The following is a 26,357-nucleotide window of genomic DNA, read 5'->3' as shown; positions in this document are numbered from 1 at the left end:
TGGGTCAGCTTAAGAGAAGTGTAGAAGAAGAGATAAGATGGTGAAGAGTCTGAAACATGGCAGCGAACAAATTCTGTGGCCACACAGAAGTCCAATGGACCTGATGGGATGGACCTATGAGCAGTGAGGGGAGCTGGCTGTTGATACTGTCAGGCCACTCACATTTGCCTTTGAAAGGTCTTGGTGGCAGAGGAAGGCTCCTGAGGAATTTAAGAAAGCAAATATGATCCTTCTCTTCAAGACAGAGAAGCAGCAACATTCAGGGAACAACCAAATTAGCAGTCTCACTTTGATCCCTGGGAAGGCGATAGAGCAAATTCAGCTGTAGCTGACTGTGCTTTTAGCAGGGAGCTGGACTGGATGACTTCCAGAGGTACCTTGCAGCCTCTCCTATTGTCTGTGATGTTATGATACAGGCTTCAGATGTAAATGAACCTAATTGCTTTCCTTAAATTGCATCTTGGTAACAGATTATGGAAATTACGTAAGGAGGTTACTGCAACAGGTTCAGTCATTTCATCCACCACAGAATGGATTTATTAAAGTTTTAATATAAAGACTTCCAGGGATTAAGTTGTTAATGAAAGAAGCTGATGAGTAGCTATGCTGATGAGGTGAAGGTATCATTGACACAAATCAAGTATATTAACACTGAATAAGACAAGTATCTCCTGAATATAGCAATATATACAGAGGTCACATTCACTGCTTCACTCTGAGGAGGAAAGGCTTGAGGCCTGATAACCCTCACATAATTTTTACTGAAGAGAGCATATAATCAATATGTGCTACACTTCTCTTGTCAGAAAGGAGACAGCAAGAGTTTGAGGAGAAAGGTAGAGGACTGTCTTCTCTAAAATAATACGTAGTCCATTTCTTGTTCACAGGAACATTTCTTTTTATAAATCTCGTGATAGCATTTCAGTAACGCAAAATAGTTTGGCTTGCTTCTTTTTCAACCAAACAGGAATTATTTGGGAAAGCACTCATTTATGACACTGACTGCATGTACAAAACATAAAAAAACATCTTACAAATACAAGAATTAGGTGGGAGTAAAACAAGAAGTTTGCTTTTCCGTAGATATTGAGGTATCTCTTGGAACTTGGCTCAAAACTGATGGAAATGCCCAATCTACCACCTTCTCTCATTTTGGGAACCAACCTGGCCCTAAGGAGTACAAATACATGTCAACTCTTCTTCAGCGCACTGAAATGTACACTACTGAATGGTAACATTAGTAGTGATCTCTTAGATCTCCTACAGCTTGTCTCTTTAAATGACAAGCACTTCAAATTCATCATCCTATCACCAGTTCATTGTGTTTTCTGCAAGCTAGCAATATTCTTTACTGAAAAGAGAAATAAATAAAACACATACATTTCTTGTTATGTTTTTGACTATGCATATAGTTGGCATATTAAAGTCATTTGCCAGGAAAACTCACCAAATAGAGTCTTTGGTCAATCTGTTGTCCACCTGCCCTTCATCATCCAGAAAGAAGTCCAACTGTAAATTGGCATTGTTGTCATGAGCAGAAGAATAATTGGTAATGAGTCTTGCAGGTATCCCCAGGCACCTCAGAACTGTGTCAAACATAGAAATGGAATGAAATACGAGGACTGTGTTCATGGATAACATGATGAGTAAAGGAAAATATTAATAATAGGAGTAAAATGGGAAAACTCAGACAAATCAGCCCAAATAATTTCTCCTATCTTTCTTTATATAGAATATGTTAAACATTTTGTTTGGTTCCCAAATTTGACTGAACATTCAAGATATATAGTGATACAATTGCTTAATTGGCCAGTTACCAATACTCTTGCATTCTGACCACACGGCAGCTTTTCAGGCCAAATCTGGATGGAATAGATCAAATGTGGTATGAAGAAAAATAATTTTGAGGTTCCATGGAATGCAAAATACATTAGAACTCCTATTATCAGTAAGCCAGGAGAATTAAGAGAGACTATGCTAAAATGAAGATGAACGCAAAATGTCTCCTAGTTGATTTGGAGTTTCCCTGTTTTGGAATATGCTGTCAGATGGGGTCTGGAGAAAGGAAACAATAAGGCAGAATCTGATTGCTAACAAGAGAGAAAACTGCATTATTTGCAAAAGAAATATCAGAGTTTGAGTCTGAACAAAATGCATTACATAATTTGTATTGATTTCTAGGCAATAGTACTTTGGAGTCAATGGTCTCTTCTCATGAAGGATCTTAAAGAGGAGGACTCGATGATCTCTGGAGGTCCCTTCCAACCCCTACAATTCTGTGATAAAAAAAATATGTTTCCTCCCCCTAAATTTCAAACTACTGTAACGTAGCTGACAACACCTGCCCTCAGTTGACAAGAGGTGAAGTTGGGGCACATGGGAAAGCTATGGCTATATCTGAAGTGCAGTTGTGAGTCACTAAACTTCTGAGTTTGTGGTGCACCCTGGCTGGTAGACATGGAGCACAGTCCAAGAGGGGAGCGGAGACACAGGGTGATGTATAATCTCAGCCTGTCCAGATGACATGTTGTGACTTTTGTTCAAAAAAAGATCCTGGGTTCTGATTTAGCAGCCAGCATGGTTCTGCAGAAAACAGAGGACTTTTTTTGGAGATGGGAAACATTTTGGTCAAAAACTGTATTTTTAAATAGTTCCAATGCTGCAGTGTTGAACAACCCTTTCTGCTACTGCTTGGTTTTGTATATTCATTAGTGTCACAACTGTGACTCTCAATACAGAGTAGCACTGCACATTCATTTCAAGTTACTGGATGAAAAATTACCTGAATGCATCCAATACCATATGTACCTATTGATTAAACTTAATTCAAGCGCGCTCCCAGGTATCCGCCACATGAGCCATCAGGGCTCATTGAAAATAATTTGTCTGACAATTTCAAGATTAATGAGCATTTTTCAGAACGTTTTAGCATTTTTAATGGATGACTATTCAGAGTTTACAAAATAGTAACCTTGGAAAGCTGGACTGGTCACAGTGATAAAACATTGGCAGCTGAAAAAAAAAAATGCAAACTACAACTTAAAACAATACTTTAAGTTCAGCATGTTTGTTTAGGCTTTTGCTGTCCTCTTTCTGGAGTGGTCAGCAGCTGGACGTGTAAATGGCTAAGCAACAGATTAGCCACCAAACAATGTTTTAATTTCATAATGCTCAACAAACTTTATAGTTCTGTAAGCCTCACAGTATGAAGTCCCAGGTCTCTGGCTTGACCAAAGTAGTCAGCAAAGTGAATCTAATTTTGCCCTTGATAAATATGCCTCTCCATTTAACACAGTAGGCTCCAGACCTCCACGGCGTTGCCCCAGTTTCACAGAGGCCTACAGACAAAATACCATGTAACAGAGATCCTGGGCCAGGGCAGGGGGAAAATGGGAGAAGCCGTCTGTATGTTTGGGATATAGGGACAGACAGAAGAGGCACTGTCAGCGAGAGAAAGTGTCCTTTGAAAGTCACTATGATGAACTGCATCTATAAGAAACGTTTGCAAGGGCCTTCCTGAACTCACTGTGTTGTGCAGAGATGGAGGAGTATCAAGTACAGACCATACGACCTCAGGCAGAGAAGGAAGTAGACATCTCTGAGGCTCTTTGGATGGATTGATATTCCCACGGCACCAGAAATAAAATGAACTATTTCACATGTCAAAGGATGGAGTACCTGCCAGAGTCTCCCTAAATCAAAGCACAAAACTCTCCAGGTATATGAAAGAGAAGCAGAGAAACCTGAAATGGAATCCTCCCCCGGAGCTGTGAGAAGTGTGTGCCAGCAGAAGGATAGGTGGTCAGAAGAGAGCTTTATTTCTGAGGTTCCTACTGTTTTGAATAGCTCTTGAACTACCTCAGGTAACTAAAATGAGTTACAAAATTCTGTTACCTGGACAGAAGGAAAACTATGCATTGAATGAAATATACGTATACGGGACAGACAAAAATAAAGTGAAAATACAAAGATACCTAGGGCTGCCCAAGGATGCCTAGATTTGTAACATGTTAATTATTTAGCTTCCATTTTTGCTGCAGAAGATGGGTGATTAATCTCCTTCATTTTTGTCAAAAGTACAATGTAGAGAAAAGTATGATGCTATTTCTGAAGACAGCAACATGTAACAGAGAGATGAAAAATTGAAGGTTTCATGGGCAGTTTTTCTGCAAGTTTCTTTTCACATCTTAAATACAAGAAGCAAAGCTTCAACCTTCAGCTGTGACTGAGAAGTACTTAATGCAAAGTAGAGTCCAAGCCTGCAAAAATGCCCGCTGTATCCCCTTGGTCCTAGGCTGATCTGGTGCCCCCCCAGTCTGACACTTAAATACATGAGCTGTAAATGCCTCAAGGGAAGATCACTATGTTTAAGCCAGACTCACTTTTATTTTCCTCTATTGGCTTTTCCCATAAGCAAAGGAACTGTTTGTCTCTATATCAGCAAAGAGCTTTTTACACATGCACCACTTCCAATGTCTTGTCCCCACTGTCTGTATAAATGTATTTTTTACATTAACAGTGTCTTTCTTTACCACTATTATACCTTAGTGTGCTCCAGTGTTCAGGGAGTATTCATTCGGAATGATGCTGTTAGCAAGTGCTAGACAATTAAAAAAAAATAGACCAACCCAGCATTGCTTTCTCTACTCAGTTTCAAAACCTGAAATGTCTCCTTTGCTGCAGCATTGGAATACATTTGTTCTAGTTTGAGCAAACTTATTAAGATTTAACCTTATAATGCCAGATAATTCATAAAACAGGCCAGAATTTTTCTCAATGATCTGGCTCAAAAATTCCATAGGAAGTGTTTAAAGTGCCAGTAGGTAGGTGCTGGGACAGTACATATTAGTCTTGCTAAAAACACCCCTTGTCATGTAGCATGTTCAGCCTTTCTGAGGTAAAAATGCCTTCACAATATCCCATATTGAGTAACAGTTTTAAGTTGCATATTTAGACACTACGTACCTTGTTCATCTCACATTCCAAACAGAAACAGAGAACATACCAAAAGACTAACTTACCCCAAATTTAATCTCTGTGATTCAATAAATACATTTTTCTGTACAAATAAATAGTATATCATTCTGGAAGTGCAGCTATTGAGTCTATTTTGGCCATGCATTTTTAAGTATCTCTACCATTTACTCCTGATCATCACAGAGCCAGGAACAATTTTAGCTAGTTTAACCTAAAAGCTTATTCTGCTATGTAAGAATTGTATAGCAGCATGTAGCTTTTCTCACTGATACTTACACGTGTTGAAGACACCAGCAAAGACCCAGCACTGCCCATATCGCACTGGTTGCTTAGAACTGTAATATTCCAAGAGGATGTCCACACTTCCCGTCCAGGCTGAAGGTGAGACTCCATAAGCATAGAGATTGTCCCATGATCCAGCCAAAACACCATTATCATCCTTGGAATTGATCTGTAGACAAAGGAAATGAGTTTTAGGGGTGTCAGAAGCTGAATTATAAAGAGATCTTTAATCCAGCAGACCAAGATAGGACAAGAGAGACTGAATATAGCTAAGTTCAGGCTGGAAATAACACAGAAATGTTTAATTATGAAGGTAGGAGATGAACAGAACAATCTTGCTAAGGGCCGTGGTGGATTCGCCATCACTGAATAATTTTGAATCAAGGTCAGGCACTTAAAAATAATAGTGAAATTAAATCACCACAATGAGCATTCATGTTGCTACTTTAGTACATTTTATTAACACTATACATGCTCATTGCTATGTATTTTTAATAAACACGATCAGTTTTAAATTCATAAGCAAGCCTCAGAAATGTTAAATCAGCTTCCTTCCTAACATTATGTTTTTCTCCCTGTACCAGCCCAGATATTTTAATACAATCACTCCCAATTTACAGTGGACAGAGAGAAGAATCAGTCCACTGTTATTTTTAGAGTGGAAACTAATTTCTTCAGTCCGGCACATGTGAAAATAAGAAGGAATATTCTGTGCAGGTTTTCCCTTGGTAAGATTACACAGAGCATGGAGTTTTGCTGACTAATGGCTATACTGATAGGCATTAACGAGCAATACATCTCCAAGCTGCAATTTGAACCAAACCAGTTGAGGCTGTGCAAAAAGCTCATTCGCTCTGTACCTTTTAATTATGTTAATGTGGAACAGCTACATGCCAGCCAAATAAATCACAATTCTCATTTAAAAGCTTTTGGCTGGATTAACTACTGTTTTATAATTAGAAAATCGACTTCCTGTGAACCTTAGGACTGAATGAGATAAGTATTCAGAGTCATAACCAAAGGGTTAAGGGGTTGTGCCCATCTCTCACTGTTGTGGAAAACATGCCAAGAAAAGAGGCACTTCAAGGACAGGACAGCATTCTGATCTTCAGGCTCTCTGCTTGTTGTGAGGAGTGGAAGAAGAGGGACAATTCTGTTTGCTTTGGAGCTTTCGGAGCTTCAGAAAAATCACAGCACGGGGGCAGCACCCCAGACAAGCTCAGCTCTACCACATAACATCTTGAACAGGAATGAGGGTAAGGAACTCAAGTGAGGCCTCGGTAGCTCTTGTCCACTTCTTACTGCTGTTCAGATTTCAGATGACCAGAACTCCAACACAGCTGTGGCCTAATCCTTCAGATACCTGAAATCCACTGACTCCCACATTTCCAACTGGAAACTTCTCCACCTACATAACATAGCTGACTGGCTTAAACATATGCCCATTTTGGGTTCATAACATTATGTTCTTCTGCTCATAGGGTTTCCAGGGAATCTGCATGAGGGACTATTTAAGAGACCAGTGATTAATGCAGCAATTGTAAAGGAATCACATTCAGTTCTGTCACAAGAGGTCTGAAGCCACATTTCTAATGTCTAGAGTAAAAGAAATAATCAGAAGGCCAAAACAAAATAGGGAAGTAGAGGTGATCTCAATCTTCCTTGTTGAAGCTATCCTACTTAACTTTGTGTTACGCAGAATTCATCATGTGGCACTAACTGGGAGGCTAGACATCCTGCTTCAATGTTATCTAAGAGTTAACTCTCCTACAATCTGGGTAAATGCTGTAATAAGTGGGTCATCTTCAGTGGTCATGTTTTGTGGAGACTCTTTTAGCAGCTGGCCTGGGAGAACATCTAATGATAATAGCTCAATGACCAGCATACTGTTCTGGGAACCAGAAGGTATCAGTTCAGACCTCCAAAAGGCAGACTCCAAAAGGAGTGGACTCATCCTGGATGAGTCTTCCAGTTTGAATATTAGAGATGGGGCTGCAGTTACACACAGTAAGACTCCTGATGCCGGCCAGCTGAAAGGAATTGAGATGCAGGAAGCCTTCTCCCTACTCTTTGCTTCTGGAAATTTTGGGCACTTCCATTCTGGGTATGGAAAGCAATATGGGGTCTGTACTTAAGAGCTCAGATCTCCTACTGCATTCTCCTGGAGCTAAGGTACCTCACATAAACGGTGTCAGCTTAAGGAGGCCATCTGAAGCTTGAAAATAAGGCGTAGATCTATCCAGCTTTGCAGTGTCTTAAGACCTTTTTGAGGTTAGGCAAATCTCAAAGTCTCTCAGTTCCTCATCCCAAATTTCACCCATCATGGTGCCCCACCATCCATGAAAGAAATAGTTTTCTCAATAATCTCAGCTAGCAAAAAATAAGCTCAGTGTCATACAAAATGCTAGCATGCATGAAAATGCAACATTTAAAAGCGGCCTTCACGCCAATGAGGCCCCACTCTCAGGATGCTGAACTGACATAAAGATTCCACCTTTAGTGGAATGAAACGAAGTGCCAGACCCCAGAGGTCAGAATGGATAAAAGATCTGGCACCTGCCACAGTGAGGATGTGAGGGCACAGAGGCCATTAAACCAGCCTGACTTTGATTAGAGAGTCACTTCTGACACATCCTGGGCATCTACTGCATACCACTGCAGAGGCAACACGGCAGATTTTGATTGGGTTTCCACGCCCAGACAACTCCAGTTCTGCCTTGTCCATCAGGAAAAGGCAAGCATCCAGAATGTTTTCTTCAAACTAGATAAAAAGAAAGAAAGAGAGAAATAGAGGGCAAGTTAAGTCACACTTTATTCTGAAAAGCAAAGACAAAGTTATTTTTCACTGTTGTTATAATAGCTGATCAGCTTCAAAATCAGTTGCACAGGTCAAAGTTCTATGTATAAAATTCAAGTTTTCTTCTAGAATAATTGCCCATGTATAGCAAAAAAATGTGAGACACTTAAAGGGAAAAGAGAGCGTCATTTTCAATTCAAACTCAGTCTGGTTTCCAGAAGGTTAAAATGACAACATAGCCTTTCTGACAGGACATAAAATTTTAAGTGCTAACAAGTATATAATAGGAAGGTATTATAATAATAACTACAATAAGCTAGTCTGCTCGCTAAGGACTTCATGTCCTTCACAGATTCCAGACCTGTTAATTTCAGAACTTTTCTGATACATTCAGCACAACGCTAAGGAGTTGACCAATAAATGATTTACCACAGATAATATGAAGTTTAAATTTTAGACTAAAATAGTAAAATGTTTAAAATTAACAAGCCAAAAGCTAATGAGATGGATTAATCCTGGTCTCTGAAACTTAGACATAAAAAATACCAAGTGACCTAAAGTAGTCTTCTTCAAAAATAGAGTGGAAAGGTACAGTTTCTTCGATCCAGCATGAACAAGCACAGGAATGAATTGAGGGCAGAGGTGCCTAAATAGACCAGAAACCATTTGTCACAGAACTTGCCCTGTGATGTATTTCATTTTCCTTAGGAGAAACTGCATAGCAAAGGAAAATATCTCTGTCCCCTGGAAAATGGTAGGGGACAAGGAAACACACATTTATAAAAAAACATCTTCCAGTTCCATTGAAAACACAGTATTATATTAGCATTCAAAGCTGTAACAGAAACTCCATTCAGCTCGTCCCCTTGCCATATTCAGCTTTATGTCCTTCATTTGCATCCTTAGAGATATGGTTCATGCTAACAAGATTTTTGCTCTTGTGCCCAGCTGCAACTAGAGCTGTATTGATTTTGAAACCACCTCCAGCCTGGTTTAAGGCTCCTCAGCATATGAGGGTGATCTGAGTTTCGCATCCTGCAGAAGGCAAACAAATGCCCATGCCAAGCTGCTGGCCTGGTAGCATGGGAAAGGCAGAGGCAGGGTGAGGCCAGAGAGCTGAGGAGGAAGCACTGAAGAATCAAGACAGCTGTCAGTGCTGCAAAAAAGATGGGAGGGATGGGGATAACATCCTCGGAGAGTCCATGCCTCCTTTGGCCTCTCCCTTATAGGTACCAGCTGAGCTCTGGCGTAAGCATAAGAGAAGCACCTCTCTATTTCATCACTCTCAGACTTTTTCTGTTCAAGAAACATTTTTTTTTGGCCTGCTTGGCTCTCATTGCTCAGCAAACTGCCACAGTGTCTATCCTTTCAAAAGAATCACAGAATCACAAAATGACTTAGGTTGATAGGGAACTTAAAGCCCACCCAGTCCTAACCTCTGCCATGGGCAGCATTGCCATCCAGCTCAGGCTGCCCATGGCCCCATTCAACCTGGCCTTGAACATGCCCAAGGATGGGACACCTACAGCTTCTCTGGGCAAAAAGAAAAAGAAAAAAAGGGTAAAAAATGGTCTCCCTCCTGTTTATAAGCTCTTCTTAGATGCTGAAAGGCAGCAATGAAGTCACCTTGGAGCCTTCACTTCGCCAAGCTAAATGAGCCCAGCAAGAATCCTCTCTCCTCATACTGTTTCTCATCTCTTTCATGCAATCCAGCATTGAATTACTTTCTCTGGAAGTCTGTTAGTATGTAGCCTTCTTGAGCAAAACTGAATTCACAGTGTTCAGGCAAGCAAGAAAGCGGGTCAGTGGCTCCAAATGTCCTACTCCTTGTATTGTATGATTTCCAGGAGGTTGAACAATTGTATGCTATTGGTCTCTACTCTACTCTAGTGATGCGTCTGTAAGCAAAGTCAGGTGAATGGCAGAGCTGTGGAGACTCTGCTTCCCAAGGAGAACAGACAGACAGTATAAACTCTGGGCCGTCATAGTGGCCCTTTCCTGCTTCAGGTTCACTCTTCTTTTGGCCTGGCTAATGATTTATCACTTTCACTAGGATCAAAAAGAGCTTTCTGTTCTTCAAGTCATCAGCAGTGTCTAAGAGCTGACTTAAATCAATAAGAAGTTTAGCTTGCAAATTAAATCTCTCTTATCTACAGTTTATGAGACACTGTCAATCTTGCCAGCACATACAGGAAGACTAAAGAGGAAAGAAATTACTATCAGAGTTGCTGTCTTTTACCCTAGCATTTACAAAATGATATAAATTACTGTGAAGTAATTGGATTAATAGGAGGAGGGACACAGGACAGGCTGTAAAGTCTAGCTGCCTTATGCTAATGTAGCAGCGTAGGATGCAAAGCACCATAACATGGGCCAAAGCCAGTTTTGCTTTTCATTACTTCTTAAAAACACTAAATCAAACTAAATTACTTTCCTGCCCTCAATCGTGGCATGAAAATAATATCTAGAGGGAAGCAGAACAGACACATAACACACACAAGGCTGAGTACCCTTGATATATCAAATGAAACAGCAGCCAAGACAAGCAGGCAGCCAGGACAGATCAGCAGACATAGGCCAGGCACTGGCACTGTCTGCTTGACACAGACTGAAATGGGAACAACCCAAATTCAGGACAAAGGATTGGCACAGCCACCTGGAAAAGTCTGTGGAAGGAAGACAAGGCATGGGAAAACATAGGAAAAGAGGCTCTGCCTGGACATTGGTTTGCATTGCATTATAGAGCAGTGCATTTAAGTGAGACTGGCCTTCTTCAGTGGACATTCCCCTTTGATGCTAACTTTCTTCTAGTAGAAGAACTTCAAACCAATTAAATCCAAGTAAGAGGGGCTGCATCACCTTTTGCACTGGTGGAAGTAGGTCTGTGTTTCCCATAGCCGGTCACAGGCAGTGATCTAACCTTAAGAAATGCACATACCACAAAATTTTGTTTGTGCTTTGGGCTCATGTGGACATGATTAAGCTCAACATGACAACAAGAGCACTATGCCCACCTGCTTTATTTTACTTTTCTCAAAAAAAAAAAAAAAAAAAAAAAAAGGCAGAGTTAAAAGATCAATACAGCACCAATATAGCTTCCAATATTTCTTAGCTGGAGAGTTCCTATGTGCCCAGTTTTCTTCTAAAGCAAAATTTCTCCTCAATCTCCCTTGGGCTTTTCTGAGTGACTGGCAATTTGCACACCCTTAGAAGAAAGGAATTGCAGTCATGTTACAAGGAACATTCTCATCCCGAATCCTCAGTCATTATAGCCATGTTTCAAGTGGTCTGTTGTATTTTCTTCCTGGGTCCATTTTTCTTGCCTCTCCTCCTCTCAAGTTGATGCTGCTCATTAAAGAGGGCAGCTGTGAAAATGATCTTCCACTAATAATCCAGTTTTGAACTGCATGTTCCTTTTTAATTTACAACCCTCAGTTAAAGATTTCAGCTGTCAATGCTCCTAGTTTTAACATAAAAGATTGCTAAAAATGAGGAAAGCTTATGTTTTAATGGCTGGGAATTGGTAGGGTAGCATCAGGGAAACCATCCTCTATCACTCTGAACCAGAAGAATATTTCTCCATTGTGTTTAGATGTAAGATGTCCATTTCACCCTCACAAAAATAATGATGGGCTCTGGGATAACTCTTGGCTTTGATGCACTTGCCACACTAAGCTGTCACACGGGCAACAAAATGTGCACCACTACCGAGGGTGGAAATCAAGCTCTCCAGTGCCAGACAACACCGGAAGGAAAAGCATATGACAAAGGGATGCGGAACAGCTTTAACCTCCCGAACAGAGCTGCCTCCTAGCAAAACCAAATAAATAATGCAGTTTCTCAAGGGAGGTTGGTGTTTGTGTCAGGAAGGTGCTGGATTTGCAGAATATAAGCACCTCAGGCCAAACCACTATAGTCCATAAATTCAGCGTCTTAGGATATAAATCTAGCAGCTGGTTGAAGCAACATCTTCCATTTCCAGCCACTCGTTCTCCTCTCTCCCTCCCCTACATCTGTCACAGAGTGAATCCTAAATGTAGGAGCAGAGCACGCCTGAATAACAACCCAAGGAAAAAAAAGAAAAAAAAAAAAGAAGAAAAAAAAAAAGGAGCTGCTTGTTCAGCTAGGTCAGTTCTCTGGTCTGATTCATTGCACGGCTGTATAAACACTTGCAGGGGGAAGGAAGGGCCAGGAGGGGGCATTTTTGGTCAACTTAAATGCACACCCAGCTTTGGCCTCAGGATCTGGTTCTTCCTATCTCTCTCAGATGCACCCTCAGTTTATGGAATTGTTTCCCCCTCACCTTATTTAAGGATTATTTTTAGCTTAGACAGGATCTCTTTCAAACCCCACAAACACAGCGCTGAGACAACCAGTGGAAAGGTGCAAAGGCAGGAGCTACCTAAAGCAGCACTGCTGTGGGAAAAAACATGGAATTGCATCCTTAAATGAGGAAGCAAGAGCAATGTCAATTCAAACAGCTCTCTAGTGCAAGCACAGTGGCAATCCAGCCAGCTTAAACTTTGAGTTAGTCTTCAGCTGAGGGACAGAAAGCAAAGCAAGAGGGTTTCTTCTGCAAGGCTGTGCTGGGGATGTGCAGAGTGCTGAATGGATCCATCACTGTGGCATGAAGGAAGTACTTCAATACTTTCTTAGTGGTGCTGATGTGAAAAACCAGGATGTAAGGTGAGCCATGTCCAATAACTGCCCATTGGAATACCCCTGAGTGAAAATTAGCTTTGCTAATTTTGATGTTGCTATTGAATGCTATTTTCCCATTCTCATACAACAACTTAACTCTTTCATCCCTCAGGGACTTTCAGGCTGTCAAGTGATACAAACAGATTGCGATAAAACAGGTAAGCAGTAAGGGGTTGATAACACTGAAGGCATATCACTACCACACACCAGCCAGCCAGGACTGTGCTTTCCTCATCTTCAGAGGGCTGAAGTTGTCAAGTCCAGACAGCAAAGGGAGAAGTTCCCCCCTCTGTCACTGTGGTAAGGAAATGTAAAGCTCTGGGACCAAACCTCTGTTTGTAACAGGAACCCTAAGAAAAGCTGACTTCTGGAAAAATGAGAATTACTTCCACTTCTGCTAGAACTGAAAGGAAGAAAGGGAATACAACCTCTTGCTAAATAAATAAGCTTCTTGTCTTTCACCAAATCAGTCTGATCCTAAAGCAGCAGTATCACAGCAGCAGAAATGCTGCTGCATAGTGAAAACCTCAGCTAACGATTATAGCTTTCAACAGGAAGTCTCTTAGTATCTGAAATGTGCCCCTAAAACAAGATCTTTAAATACTAGCTATTATAACATTGCTTTTCTGGATTAGGTATATACCCGTATCATACAATTTTAAAAAACTATACCCCCTTGTGATTCTGAAGTAGAGACCAATAATGCACTCCAGAGCCCACAGTCTCAACCACAGTCTGCTGTCGATTAAATTCATTTGCTGTCCTACTGGGAGCAGTCAGAGAAGGTCCAAATAGCTCACCTGACCGTAACTCCAGCTTCTGAATTTCACTTCATTGACGTCTCCATGGAAAACAATACCAACATCATTCAAGACATATTCTTCCCTTTCCTTCTCGTCATCCAGGTACACGGCATCCACTGTATCAATTTATCCAAAACAAACATCAACGTTGCCATTTAGATTTTATATCGGGAAGATAAAAATAATTAGCATATACTACAGCCATATTGGATGAGATGTGCCCATCACCCATCAAACAAAACATCACTTGCTTCAAGAGAATACAAACACAAGGAGATATTGACCCCGGTTAGAAATATATAGATACACAACTTAAAAGCATGAAAGATGCAAAAACGCTGACAAATCCTGCCTGTTTTCTCAAGATCTGAAAACTATGATTAAAATGTCACATCTTATCAAGAGTTTTATGATTACTCTGTACCACTAATTTAAAAGATGGGGCACCGTGATGCAATTCTGCATCTGTACAAACAGATCAAAGAACAATTTCTAGCCTATTAAGATTAACAGAAAACAGATCAAATCAAGAGATCTAAAGAAAAAATCTGTAGCACATTACAAAAATTGGAATACACCTTTACAGTGTATTAACAGAGTAGTTTGATTGCTTTTCCTGTACGTAAGTTATCGACTGCAGTGTTCCTCCCTGATGTAGCTTGACTGACCAGCCAATATGAAATTACAAAATAACGCAGAACCACAAAATCATACGGGTTGGAAGGGACTTCTGGAGATCAACAAGTTCAATCTCCCTGCTAAAGCAGTTCCCCACAGTAGGTTGCATGGGAAAGTGTTCAGGTGGGTTTTGGATATCTTCATGGACTGAGACTCCACAACCTCTGTGGGCAGCCTGTTGCAGTGCTCTGTCACCCTCAAAGTAAAGTTCTTTCTCATGTTCATATGGAACTTCCTGTGTTCCAGTTTGTACCCATTGCCCTTAGTCCTGCCAGTGGGCATCACTGAAGAGAGCCTTGCTCCACCCACTTGACACCCACCCTTTAGATATTTATCAGCACTGTTAAGATCCCTCCTCAGTCTTCTTTTCTCCAGACCAAACAGCCCCAGGGCTCTCAGTTTGTCCAAATGAAAACTGGAAGTATTTGGAAGACATCTTCATCAAAACATATAGTAAACATACATCCTAGATTGGCTTAATATCAGTTAAGAGAATATAAGTGGATCCTCATCCTGCAAAGATTCACATACTTAAATAACCCATAGTTAATATATATAAATAACCCAGAACTACATGAAACTATTCAGATGTTCATGGCAGACATGAAATGGATGGGAAATTCTGTGATGTTAGAACAGTTGAGGATTTATTTCCTGTGCCAATAATGGTATTTTGTGACTAAGAGGTACCACTTAACATGTAATGGTTTGGGAATTAATTAATTTCAGGAAATCAGTAATGTGGCACCAGATAACAAATTAAAGAGAAGCAGTAACCTGTGAATGTGTGATATAAACAAGTGCAAAACTGCCACTTACCATTGTCATAGAGGCTTTCTTCTGCATCTTACTACAAATTACTATGGGATTATTTCACTTTAAAAGCCTATTGATTTGTTGTGTTTTGTTGAAATTCAAAACAGATTTGTACTTCCTTCTAAAACTCATCTTCAAGAGCTTCTTCTCCATTTACCCACAGAACTGCAGTTCAGGTGAAAACAGCTAACATCTGAAAAATCAATGGCAAAACTCACACTGACTTCAAGTAGGTGAAGAGTTTTGCCATTCTGTACACCTGACTCTGTTGGAATCTTTATTCTCAGACGGATATAAATACATCTACATATGCAGAAGGGATTATGTATAGATATATAACATCAAGAGCTTCACACTGGTATTCAAGGTATTGGATGTAAGGAGGATTTTTTGCATTTGAAGAGATCAGTGCTTTCCATTGTGCTTTTGACAAGGTTGCCATACAGGCTCAGCAAGCTACATCAGAATCAGAGCAGATGGAAAAGCAGCAGGTTTTGCCTGGTTTTCCCTGAGGCAGGCAGGTCTGAGGCTCTCTCTTTGTGTAGAGGCAGGGTGCTACATATCCGGCCTCTAAAGGCTGGGTTGTAACAAGGGCTGTTCATAAGCCTGGCACTCCCTACAACCAAGTCAGTCTGCACCCAGGCACAAAGCAGAAGATCATGAGTTTACAATGAGAGGATACCAGGTGACAGAAACAGTGTTAAGACCTGACAGTGGATCCAAAGGCTACAGCCATTTATGCCAGCAGTGACATGCATACTTTGGAAGCACCATATTACATGACTTCCTTGAGGTCCATCTCCCACCTCTAAGCAAGTTCTGCACAACATCCCATCAAAAATGTTGTGGATGTTGCAAATCACACAAGGCTGTATCATTAGGATGGATGTGCCTGATTTGCTTATGGAGCAATTACATGTATTGACTCACTGAGCTCTGGGTTTTATTGGAGCACGTGTATACAAACAATACAGAAAATGCATTTCAAGGAGTACAACTCACACCTGCTTCAGTACAGTTATGCATTCAGCAGAGTGTGTGCACATGCCTTCTTGACAGCTGTTGTTTTCTTTCAGGGATTATAAATATCAATATTGATCTCGTTGGTATCAATTGAGATGCTTACGTTATTTCAAGACTGCGTGATCTTTGCTAAATCAGATGAAAATTGATTAACTTCTCTGTCAATTATTTTAAATTATTTCTATTTTTTGATAAAGTAAAACGGGCCTCTGTGTTCCACATAAAAGCCAGCTGCTTTGATTTTTGACAGCTCTCACTACCCTTGAGAACTGTTTAGAAGAAAGTACGAGGCATTTGTGACTACTTTGATGCTAAGCATGCTCTACATAGTACAACTCCTAATTATTTGGTGCAAGCAGAATTTCACATCTGACAAACAGAAGAATTCCAAGAAAAAGCACCAGGCTTGTTTGTTCTTTTTCTCTAGCATTTTAAGGTTTTTCTACTTACTTCTTTTATCCTGGGAAATTACTAAGACCCTAGCTAGCAGTGCTACAAAGAAGCAAATAATCCTCTATGCTTCTTTGTTTGAAGATAGATAAGGTGAAAACACATTCCACGTGAGGACAGTAGTGCAGGTGAGAAATTCCAATGTACAAAAGCTCATGCAATCACAGAATCATAGAATGGCCTGGGTTGAAAACGACCACAATGATCACCTAGTTTCAACTCCCCTGCTACATGCAGGGTCACCAACCACCAGACCAAGCTGCCCAGAGCCACATCCAGCCTGGCCTTGAATGCCTCCAGGGATGGGGCATCCACAACCTCCTTGGGCAACCTGTTCCAGTGCTTCACTACCTTCTGTGTGAAAAAAGCTCCTTATGAAAGAAGTAAGAAGTACAGAGAAGCTATGTCCCTTTAGAAAAGCGAATAGCCACGAGAGGCCCCTCCCTGGTACTGATGCACCTGGGAAACTCCTGCCCTACCAGAGCAACCACTGGAGCTGGAAATGTCATCTTCTCCTGCACACAGTGACAGCTGAGCACAGCAGAACCAGCAGATGGATGAAGGTGGTTTGCCTTCAGGACCTGGCCTTCCTTTAGCATGGGAACCTGGACAAGCTCTTGCTGGGAGAACACCACTGTGGCAAACACATTGCAGCAAGAGCTAAAACAGATATCTACAAAGTCCACTCCACTTTGGATGATGCTGTGCAATGGCTGGTTCTTGTCTCTGTGAGTGTAGCAGAGATATGAAGCTCTGAATTTGTGAATTTTTGGAATCTATGGTAGAAGACATAAAATTTAATATATGGCTACAAATAACAGAAAATGTTACCGAGTCAAACTTGGATGCCTGATCACATTTAACATTTTAGAGACAGTATAGTAGGCATGTTGATGATGGATAGTGATGGGTGAACAGTTAGACTTGATGATGTTAATGGTCTTTTCCAATCTTAATGATTCCATGATTCTGTGATATTAGAGATGTCCAAAGGCAACCACATGCTACTAATCCTCAAACTGTAACAGGATGTTTGAAGGACATGGGTAGCAGAGTCAACTGAGTCACCAAGACTGAACATATTTAATTGCTCTAATCTAAAACACTTTGCAGAAAGCTTCTGTGAATGAAACATAATCCTCAGCCCATGAGTCTGCAACTTACAGACACACTATGCATCTCCACCTAGGAGAGCCACAAGAGACATGCAGAGTCTTTTCCTGATAGACACTGAGTGCTCCCAAGCAGAATGTCGCTGGCTCAGCACCTCCTTGGAGAGAGGAGCTCATAGTACCTAGATCAAAGGAGCCATTCTCCACTTTCATGTAGTCTGATATTGCTAAGACTCAAGTTATACTCAAATAAGTTATCCTTAATGACTTGCCATTTGTATCTCCTGTTTCAGAACTGAAGAGGGCTCTGTGTGCCCAAGAGCATGTCTGTTTTTCCCTGTTATGTCAGCTGAAGAGAAGATGTTGCCTATCCTTGCAGGCTTTACTTTGCTCATTAACTAATGCAAATTTCACGAGTATCTGAAATGCCAATCCACTTGCTTGCTGAATTCCAAAATGTTTGGGGCAGAAGCACATCACTTTGCAAGATCGGGCCCCACATCTGCATCTGTAAAGTATTCTTGGTGATAAGCCTTAACCATATAAAAGCATCTGATGATTTTGGAAGCAAAGAACAGAGGCTGCTCTGTAGCTTAACTGGTAAAGCATGCAGACTTGCTCTGAAACAGTAGAAAAAAAAAACGCATCTCAGCCTGGGAAATTATGTCAAAACTGAATTACAATGAAAAAAGAAGTAACAAGAAAGGGCATAAATGCCTCTGTCTTAAAGAAAAGCTCACACAGACACATTGATGTTTCTCTAAAATGATGAGTTGGGTAGCTGCACTAGACACTGATGGAGCTTGTACTCTGCTCCCTGTGATAACAATCCCCATTCACTCATTCCCCAGCCTTCTCTCTTTTTAATGAGGTTTTTCACTCAGACTCTGCTTCTTAACTATTAACCCAGCAAACAAGTCCAGGAGATTTTCAAACTATTGTTTTCTGTGCAGCTTAACTGCCTGAGTTTTTATACCCTTTTGTCATTCCACTGCACAAACTTTCCCAGCCAGAGGACAAAGCATGGAGAAATACTGCCCTTGCTCTTCTAACACAAAGGGGAAAAGGCAGACACAGGAACCAATTAGTCCAAACTGCTTAGGAGGGAAAGAAAGCAAATCCACATCCAAATGAAGCGCACAAAAAACGATAGCTACAATAGTTAGCAAGGGTCAGGACTTGAATCCATTGTGGCACACCTGGACACGTAAGCTGGGGACAAGGACATGATGTTCTGCAGGTGACCCCCACAGCAGAGCATTGCTGCTCTGAGTCTCTCTTTTGCCTTCTTGCAGTAGACATCTCTGTTAGCCTTCCTGATGGATGCTGCTGCATGTTCTGAGTTCTACATGTGAGCTCCCACACCGCGGATTTTGTTTTGCTGGCTTTTGATCCCATTCAGCTCAGGAAGTGAGTGCAAAGCACCCATGTGTCATGGGCATACAGAGATATGAGTAGGAGATGTGAATGAGGGATTGATTTTCCCTTTCTTACTGCTCACCTCATCCTCAAATCAGCTTCTGTGGTCCCCATCACACATGCTGTGGCAGCCAATCTCCCCCCACCACATTTTTTCTACATTTTATGACTGCCCTCAGCCCCAGCTGGCTGCATAATTGTCATGAGGTGACTTAAAATTTTCCTCTGTGGTTTTTTCCTGTTTAAAGAGATGTTGAGCCACGGCATAGTCACTGTGCTGGCCAACAAGCTGGCTGTTGAGAAACCAGGACTCCACCCAAAGGATTCTCTGCCTTGGGGTGGAGAATCACACCTCCTGGGCTGGAACTGGCACATGTTGATTTTGCCTTTAAAAACACTGAGAGGCTTTGTCTGTTCACCAGGGTGTCACATTAGTTCATTTAGCTTTGCCAATGATCCCTCTCTTTCTGTTACCCACTCTTCTGACTCCCAGAATAAACTGACCATGTGTCTCTAAGGTATGCAACCCTACCTTGCTTTCAAAAGTCCCTCACGGTGTTGTGAGGCCTTGGGCCCTGCCCTTCCCATTCCTGCTTAACTAACTCCACTTTACTCAGCATTAACATATATCTTCCTAAATAATGCATAAGCTAATCACTGCTTATATTCCCTTGGACCAGGGGTAAGTAATGAAGTCAGCACAAATTACGTACTGACAGTAGTGTGGCTGAATAATGGGCTCTATTAATAATGCTAATCTTACTCATCACATGGTAAGACGGCCCGTACTCGGTATGGGGTTATTTGATGAAAATCCTCTGGTAAAAAATTGAAGGATGATGGAAGGATGGCAGGAGGCTGTATAGTTAGCTGGTGACCTAAATATACAGCAGTACGTGTGCCAGATATGTAGCCTTACAAGCATCAGAAGCTGAGACACGGTGCTAAAGCCTGTCAGAAGGCTGGTGAACCTAGCCTCACCAGTCCTCCTTGCCTTCTCCTTAAAACCACACTTTGAGTTCATTGGGTAAAAGAGCAATTCTGTCAGCAGAAGGGCTGATTTTACCTTGGTCCAGGGAGATTTAAAAAACAAAAGTTCTTTAACACACTGGATTACAAAAAGGGCTAATTTGCAGAATGTTCTGTTCGTCAAAGAGGACAAGGTTGCTGGTAATTAGTCACTGCTAAGGGTAAGTTATAAGGTCAAATCCTGTGTAACAGCAAGGTGCCACCAATCATGTTGCAGCAGACTGAGTGCATCCAAACTGTGCAGGACAGCAGCTTCCATTGAGTTTTAGCAGGCTTTTGGGCTGCAGATGCTCCATCCTAAAATGTGGCAACCAGCAATGTAATTCAGCTGCTGTGAATGGGGTGCCACTACATCCTACCCCACACCAAATGCTGGGAAAAAAACATGCCTGTACTGATTTATCTGTTTAAGGAACATGGCGGCAGGCAGAAGGTTCACACTGATGATTATTAAAACCAGAGCAAAGCCTTGGGATATATTTAATACCAAAAATGGAGCAGTGCCATGCCAGCTATGTTGGTAAACACAAACTCAGCCTCATGAAACTACAGAATGCTCCTGTAGCCCCACTCACAAGGCAACCTCAAGAGTGTAATACTTAGCTCTTGGCAATTAGGTAAACATATCCTTTCTGTATTCATACAGACTGGCCTCCAACCACCTTGGCACAAGTTCCCTTTCCTGGACTACACCCTCTCACAAACCAATGAGCCCAGTGGAGAAAACTGTGAGTCTTTGACACTGATAAGAAACTACTTACATTGGCACCAGGGGTTGAACAATATGTAAGTGTCAGTTGCTGAGTTCCTGTGTGTTCTGATGATGCCATAGGGAGTCCAGATGGCAACATAAAGGCGAAACTTCCCAATAATGCAGGTAGCAGAGGACATGATGGACAGGCGAATGGAGTTGTTGTCTTTGTGGGTAATCTTGGCTCCCCACTCTCCAGGTTTCAGCACATCACCTATGAGGATCGGGATGTAGGTGCCTTTGTTTGGTTGTGGGTAACGACCTGGGGAGAGAAGGGGATAACTCCATGATGTGGTTCATCTAGCTTTAGCATTTCTTCATTTACCAACAGTCTTCTGTCCCTTTGTGTATTTCCTACAGAGATGGCAAATGTTAGTGGGCAGGAACCACCTGCCTTCCATAGAGCTTTCCACAGTACTTAGTTGCTGGTGCTGCTGCCACAGAAGGGCATACACCACTTCCCAGCAGGCAGCCCATGCAATGGATACTCCCCAAGAACCTTGTAGATGGTGTGGGAACCAACTCTGGATCCCCAGAGTCTGGATGAACATACCTTGGCTGGGTAGCTAAATGGTCTGTGCAAGCAGTGGGCCCCAAAGTATGACACACCTTCAAAGTACTGCTTGTATTCTGCCTTACAGTCAGACAAATCATGACCGAAAGAAACTTGTTTTACTCTGTCAAGTATAAAACGCATCTAGACAGACAAACTAAATGTAAACATGTACACTGCTAGAATTCAAAATAGATGGGAAGGATTATACCCTTTGAGCCCAAGGTAGAGTCAAATTATAACTGGAATCCAACCAGTGCTATAGATTAAAAAAAATGCTTGCGAGAAGGCTGAGTTCCTTATGCCATTCTCAAGTCTGTTTTTCATTTCAGATTTTAGGCTTAAAGTTTTATTCTCATTCACCGGTACCATAAGGGAAAGCACAGAGGGAGAGACAGACTTCTCTATTTTTCATTCCTACTATTTTAGAGCTTAAAAATGTAATGCACAAGGGCACTGATTTTCCTGTTTGTTTATTTTTATACAGCTGATGCAGAGATAGACCCAGATCTGAACACTGTCACATTCTGGGAAAGGGCAACTCTAACTTTGAATGTGAAGCTTGTGATCTGCCATGACCCCCCATGTTTCTAAGATATTTGGGATTACTGAGCTTCATCCAACAGGTTATTCAGAACACAAAAACTTCCATCTTGCAGATTTTCAGTGCACATAAATATCCCAGTTTCCCTAAAGGCCAGGGATGCTCTAACCCATGAAACCCCTTCAGATCAGCAAGGGATACAACTGAAAGAAGAGGCCTACAGAAGAAAGACGGACTGGAATAAGAGTAAAATCAATAGAAAACAGCAGAAGATAAAGCACTGGACACTTCAAAAATAAGTCTTCAAAGGAAAGACTGTCTACAGAGAAGAGCCTATAGAGGTAACAGATAAGAGTATTTCCTCTGCTAACAATTGTGATCTGAGAGCTGAACACATTCTTGTTCTTTGTAGCAGAACTGGGTATGACCCAGCTTGTCTCCCCAGTAGACGTTTTGTTTCTAGTTTTGGAATAGTTGTCATGGGTTTTTTAAGCAGTTCATGCAAACAAAGCTGCAGAGCAAACCAAGTAATTGAACTGATATCCTTTAAAACCACTAATAAGTGCTACTTTTATTTAAATATCTTCCTCATCTCTTCCAAAAAGGAGGGAAAGAAAGATTAGTATTTTTACGTGCTTAGGAACCCATGCTGTCACTTTCACTGAAGGTTGCCTGCTGTAGGAGCCTACCAGGGACAGAATGCACTGCACTGTGACTCTGCTCCCACATGACCATGTCTTATGTGTGCTGGAAATCAGGAAGCTGAAGAACTCCTCTGCAGTGAGTCCGCCCATAAGAACAATACAGGTTCCCAAAGAAGCCATGGGGCCTCTGCAATGCATCTTTATGGAAACCTGCACCTCTTACCAGGCTTAGTAAGGTACTATATCTCTGATATCTGAAGACTCAACGTCTAAAATCCCATTTACCATTCAAAACAACAAAGGTCCTCTTTCATGCAAAGCCACAAGATACCTTTATCTATCTGATGCTTGACAAAGGAGCACCTGTAGCTGCTGCTGAGAAGTAAGCAACATTCTTTCAGCCCAGCGTCCATGCCAGTCCCCACAGCTGCATGCAGAAAGACAGAGGCCACTGTACTGTCCTGCATGGGATATTGCCTACATACCTCCTACATACCTGCAGACTTAGCAGGGATGCCAGGGAAGGAATATCCTAGAAGTCAGGATAATTTGCAGATGTTACAAACAGAATATACAAGCAAACATGATTTGGCAGTCAGGGTTTGGCTGCTCGCTAACAGTTGCATAAGTCTCAGATCCAGGAGGAAGGCAGGGATGATGGTCAGGGCTCTCAAAAGCATAGTGAAGCATTTCCAACATTTTCTTTGAAGAGAGGACAACTTCCTTCATTTTCTGAAATGAATACCAAAATGCAAATGGAAGAGCAGGAGAATTGTTGCTTCTGACAGGAGCTTGTAGAGCTGATTTGTAATCACACATCCAGGCACCTGACAGCACCAACCACACTAGTCTCACATACACACATCTGGTGCCTTGATACTAGAGCACTATGAAGCTGAGTGTACTTGGCATCACATCCTAAGGTTGCTGGCAAAAGCATTCCTACGTAGATTCAATACTTTGTTTATCAACACCGTAGGGATGTCTTCTCAAGATGGCTTGGCCGTTTGAATCTCTCTGCATCTTGAGCACACATTTCTGGCTGCAGCGGAGAAGTATGGCCAATTTTGGCTTATAATTGGGATATCTGAGTTGTCAGCTCTTTCTCAGAAGGAATAATGCACAGTGGTGATTGCACATTCCAGGTGAGAGTCTCTAAGGAATAAGATTCAGTGTTATCTAAAAACTCATTACCAAAAGCCTGTGAACTCCTGGCAGAGCACTCTGCAGGATCTCTTGTGCTAATTCAACATGCAGAGCGGCAGGAGGGTGTGCTTGGGTGCATATCAGTACCAGGAGCCACGTAGTGAAGATAAATTCTTTTTATGCTGACAGGAGGGCGTTTCTGCCAGCAGCATCAGCTGGCTCAGCATCCCTCATGCTCTGATTTGCTCTGGGAGCTGGCAGCCTGAGGCATGATATGCAGCCAGTTCTCTGTGGCTGCTTCATTCCCCAGTGCTCACATGTGCTTTGGGTATAGGAGGCTCTGGCCCTCACATGAGGACATTTCACAGCAAATTTATATCCGAAAGACAAAGTTGCTGCATGACATGCTGCTGGGATGTCCCCACCTCCTCTTCTCTAACAGCAAACAGATGAAAATTCAGAAAGCCTGGAGGCCACTGCACTGATACCATCAGGCATAGAGAGTCTCTTTTTTATAGGCTCTTGTTACATCCCAGAAGAGTTCTAGTACTAAATGGTAGCTGATGATGTCCTGCCTTCCAGGAATGGCAGGGCAGAAGAGAATTCCCAGCATCCCTCCTTCAGGAGCCTCCAGCACTCTGTACTTCAGTGCAGGGCTAAGCACTGACCAGGACACTGCCAAACAGCTGTTTTGCTTCTATAGAAATCCCTGTTACAGAAAATGTAATGGTACAAACATGCTGATTTCTTCTTGCAGCACGGTGCACAGGCCTTTGGTACTTCTTTTCTCTCCTTTCTTATCTCACCTTGGTTTCTGTAGCTACCTAAGCTGAGCTCCTAAAGCTCCTATTCACTTCAGTTGCAGCTCAGCTCTGCTCTACACCCAGGTTTCCAGGCACGTGGGAAGTGGAGCAACATAGCTGTAATCACTGTTGAAGAAGCAATGCTCTCTTCTCCTCATTGCTACATCACAAGGCTTTAAAAGCAAATAAGTATGTGAGTGAATGCACCATGACTGAAGCTTGTGTGAATACAGGCATGTATGCAATAGTCTTCCCACCCCCCCACCCACTCTATAGGTGCAGAAAGAAGAGAGCAGTGTTTGTTAAAACTTGCCAAAATCTATTTACGCAGCAGTAGAAGAAAGAGATATTTAAAACACAAGACTATGGCTACACACAGATGCACTCAAAATGAGTTATTCTTAACATATGCCTCAGCTCCTTAGCATGTCAGCTCCTGGGCCAATCAGTTGTGTTTAATTCTGGATAACACTGCTGCCTCCGTGAGGGATTTACAGCAACAGAGGGAGAGCGAGAGAGAGGTACAGCAAGTTCAGTCAGCAAAACACAAGTGTTCCTCCTCCAGTTCCCCAAGTCTGCCAAGTCCCCCTGCTGCTCTTACTTCCTAGTCACTTACTGAAGACCATGGCTTGCTCAAGTACCACTCTTCCTCCTCCCTTCCCAGCCACCTGGAAGTTCCTGTCTCCACCTAGTTTAGCATTTTCCTTGATCCCCAGGGACCACATGCATTGCTTTACATGTGCGTGCATGAGATAGCTCCTAGATGGCCATCAGTGAGCTAGTGCCACGATGTTAGCACAACATGGAGGGACTGATGAGTGCAAGCCCTACGCAAGTCAGTGGCTCTTTTCCTGCAGGAAGCAAGGAAACTTCCTGCAGGAAGTTGGTAGCAAAGGGCTGAAAGATATAGTTAACATCAGTGTACTTCTCCCTCCTGATGGAAGTAGGGTACCTCAAAAGACAAGGAGGTGAGCAAAGCTATGTCTCAGTAGGTTTTTTATGAACCCTCATTAGAAGATTGTTTTTTAAAAGAGTTGAGGAATCTGTTACCCTTTGGGAAATACATTATACAGAGTGAGATTAACAATTTCCCCGAAAAGCTCATTTGTTTTATTTGGATACACTCTTACAAAGGGTAAAGAATCTATTTCAGTGCTGGCCCTGGAAGAATAATAATTGCGACAGGTTGATAAACAAATTGGAGCTTGGAGCCACTGTAAAGAAGAACAAGAAGAAAGAATGTAAGGGGAGAAAAGAGGAGGAGAAGAGAAAGATGCCGTGTGTGTGAGAGAGAGAGAAAGAGAGAGAAGAGAAAGAAGGCAAAGGACAGAAAACACAAGAAAATAGAATGAGAAAAACAAAGGAAAAGGGAAAAAGAGAGAGAGAAGCTGTTCTCAAACATAACAAGCTAGGACAAACATTTTTTTCCTAAAAATCCCAGTGTCTTTAGTCCCATTGCCTTCAGAAGTGCTGCAGAACAAACTTGGAAATGTAGGAAACCCAAATATCTTCAAATAATTTTTTTGCTTGTAGCTCCAGTTAGAAATCCTTAACATCTGACCACTCTGCCCCAGGAGTGAATATTATGAGTACTTTACAGTTGTAAAACATACATCTGAGTCATGCGCCTTAGCTATTAAAAGCATTAAATAATACAGCTAATTTTAAACGCCACTTGATGCTGCTATAGAGATGCAAAGGAAGAGCAGAATAAAGATCCTTTTGAAAGAGAGAATTCATGGAGCATCTTGAGGAACTCCCTTCTCTCTGCTCCTCTAGAGCCTGGGCAGGAATTCCAGAAGGGAATAAATACCCCAGTGCCTTTATTC

At 41.8% G+C, this 26,357-nt stretch overlaps 1 protein-coding gene across 3 annotated transcripts in view; it reads right to left on the bottom strand.

Annotated features, from left to right (window-relative positions):
• The window catches only part of F13A1 (coagulation factor XIII A chain), a 131,717-nt gene that overhangs the window by 19,814 nt on the left and 85,546 nt on the right, over positions 1-26,357 (bottom strand). For all 3 annotated transcript variants that reach the window (XM_042870183.1, XM_042870185.1, XM_042870184.1), the window contains 5 exons: positions 20,849-21,100; positions 13,558-13,676; positions 7,913-8,020; positions 5,254-5,428; positions 1,448-1,586 (listed from right to left, as the gene is read on the bottom strand). In XM_042870183.1, coding sequence (XP_042726117.1) covers positions 1,448-1,586; positions 5,254-5,428; positions 7,913-8,020; positions 13,558-13,676; positions 20,849-21,100 — 793 coding nt within the window. The remainder of the gene's footprint in view (positions 1-1,447; positions 1,587-5,253; positions 5,429-7,912; positions 8,021-13,557; positions 13,677-20,848; positions 21,101-26,357) is intronic.

This window comes from Lagopus leucura, unplaced genomic scaffold (genome assembly GCF_019238085.1).
Source record: "Lagopus leucura isolate 7727_CA_CO unplaced genomic scaffold, USGS_WTPT01 Super-Scaffold_100002, whole genome shotgun sequence".
NCBI classification, from domain to species: domain Eukaryota; kingdom Metazoa; phylum Chordata; class Aves; order Galliformes; family Phasianidae; genus Lagopus; species Lagopus leucura.
This window is presented reverse-complemented; position numbering and strand designations above follow the sequence as displayed.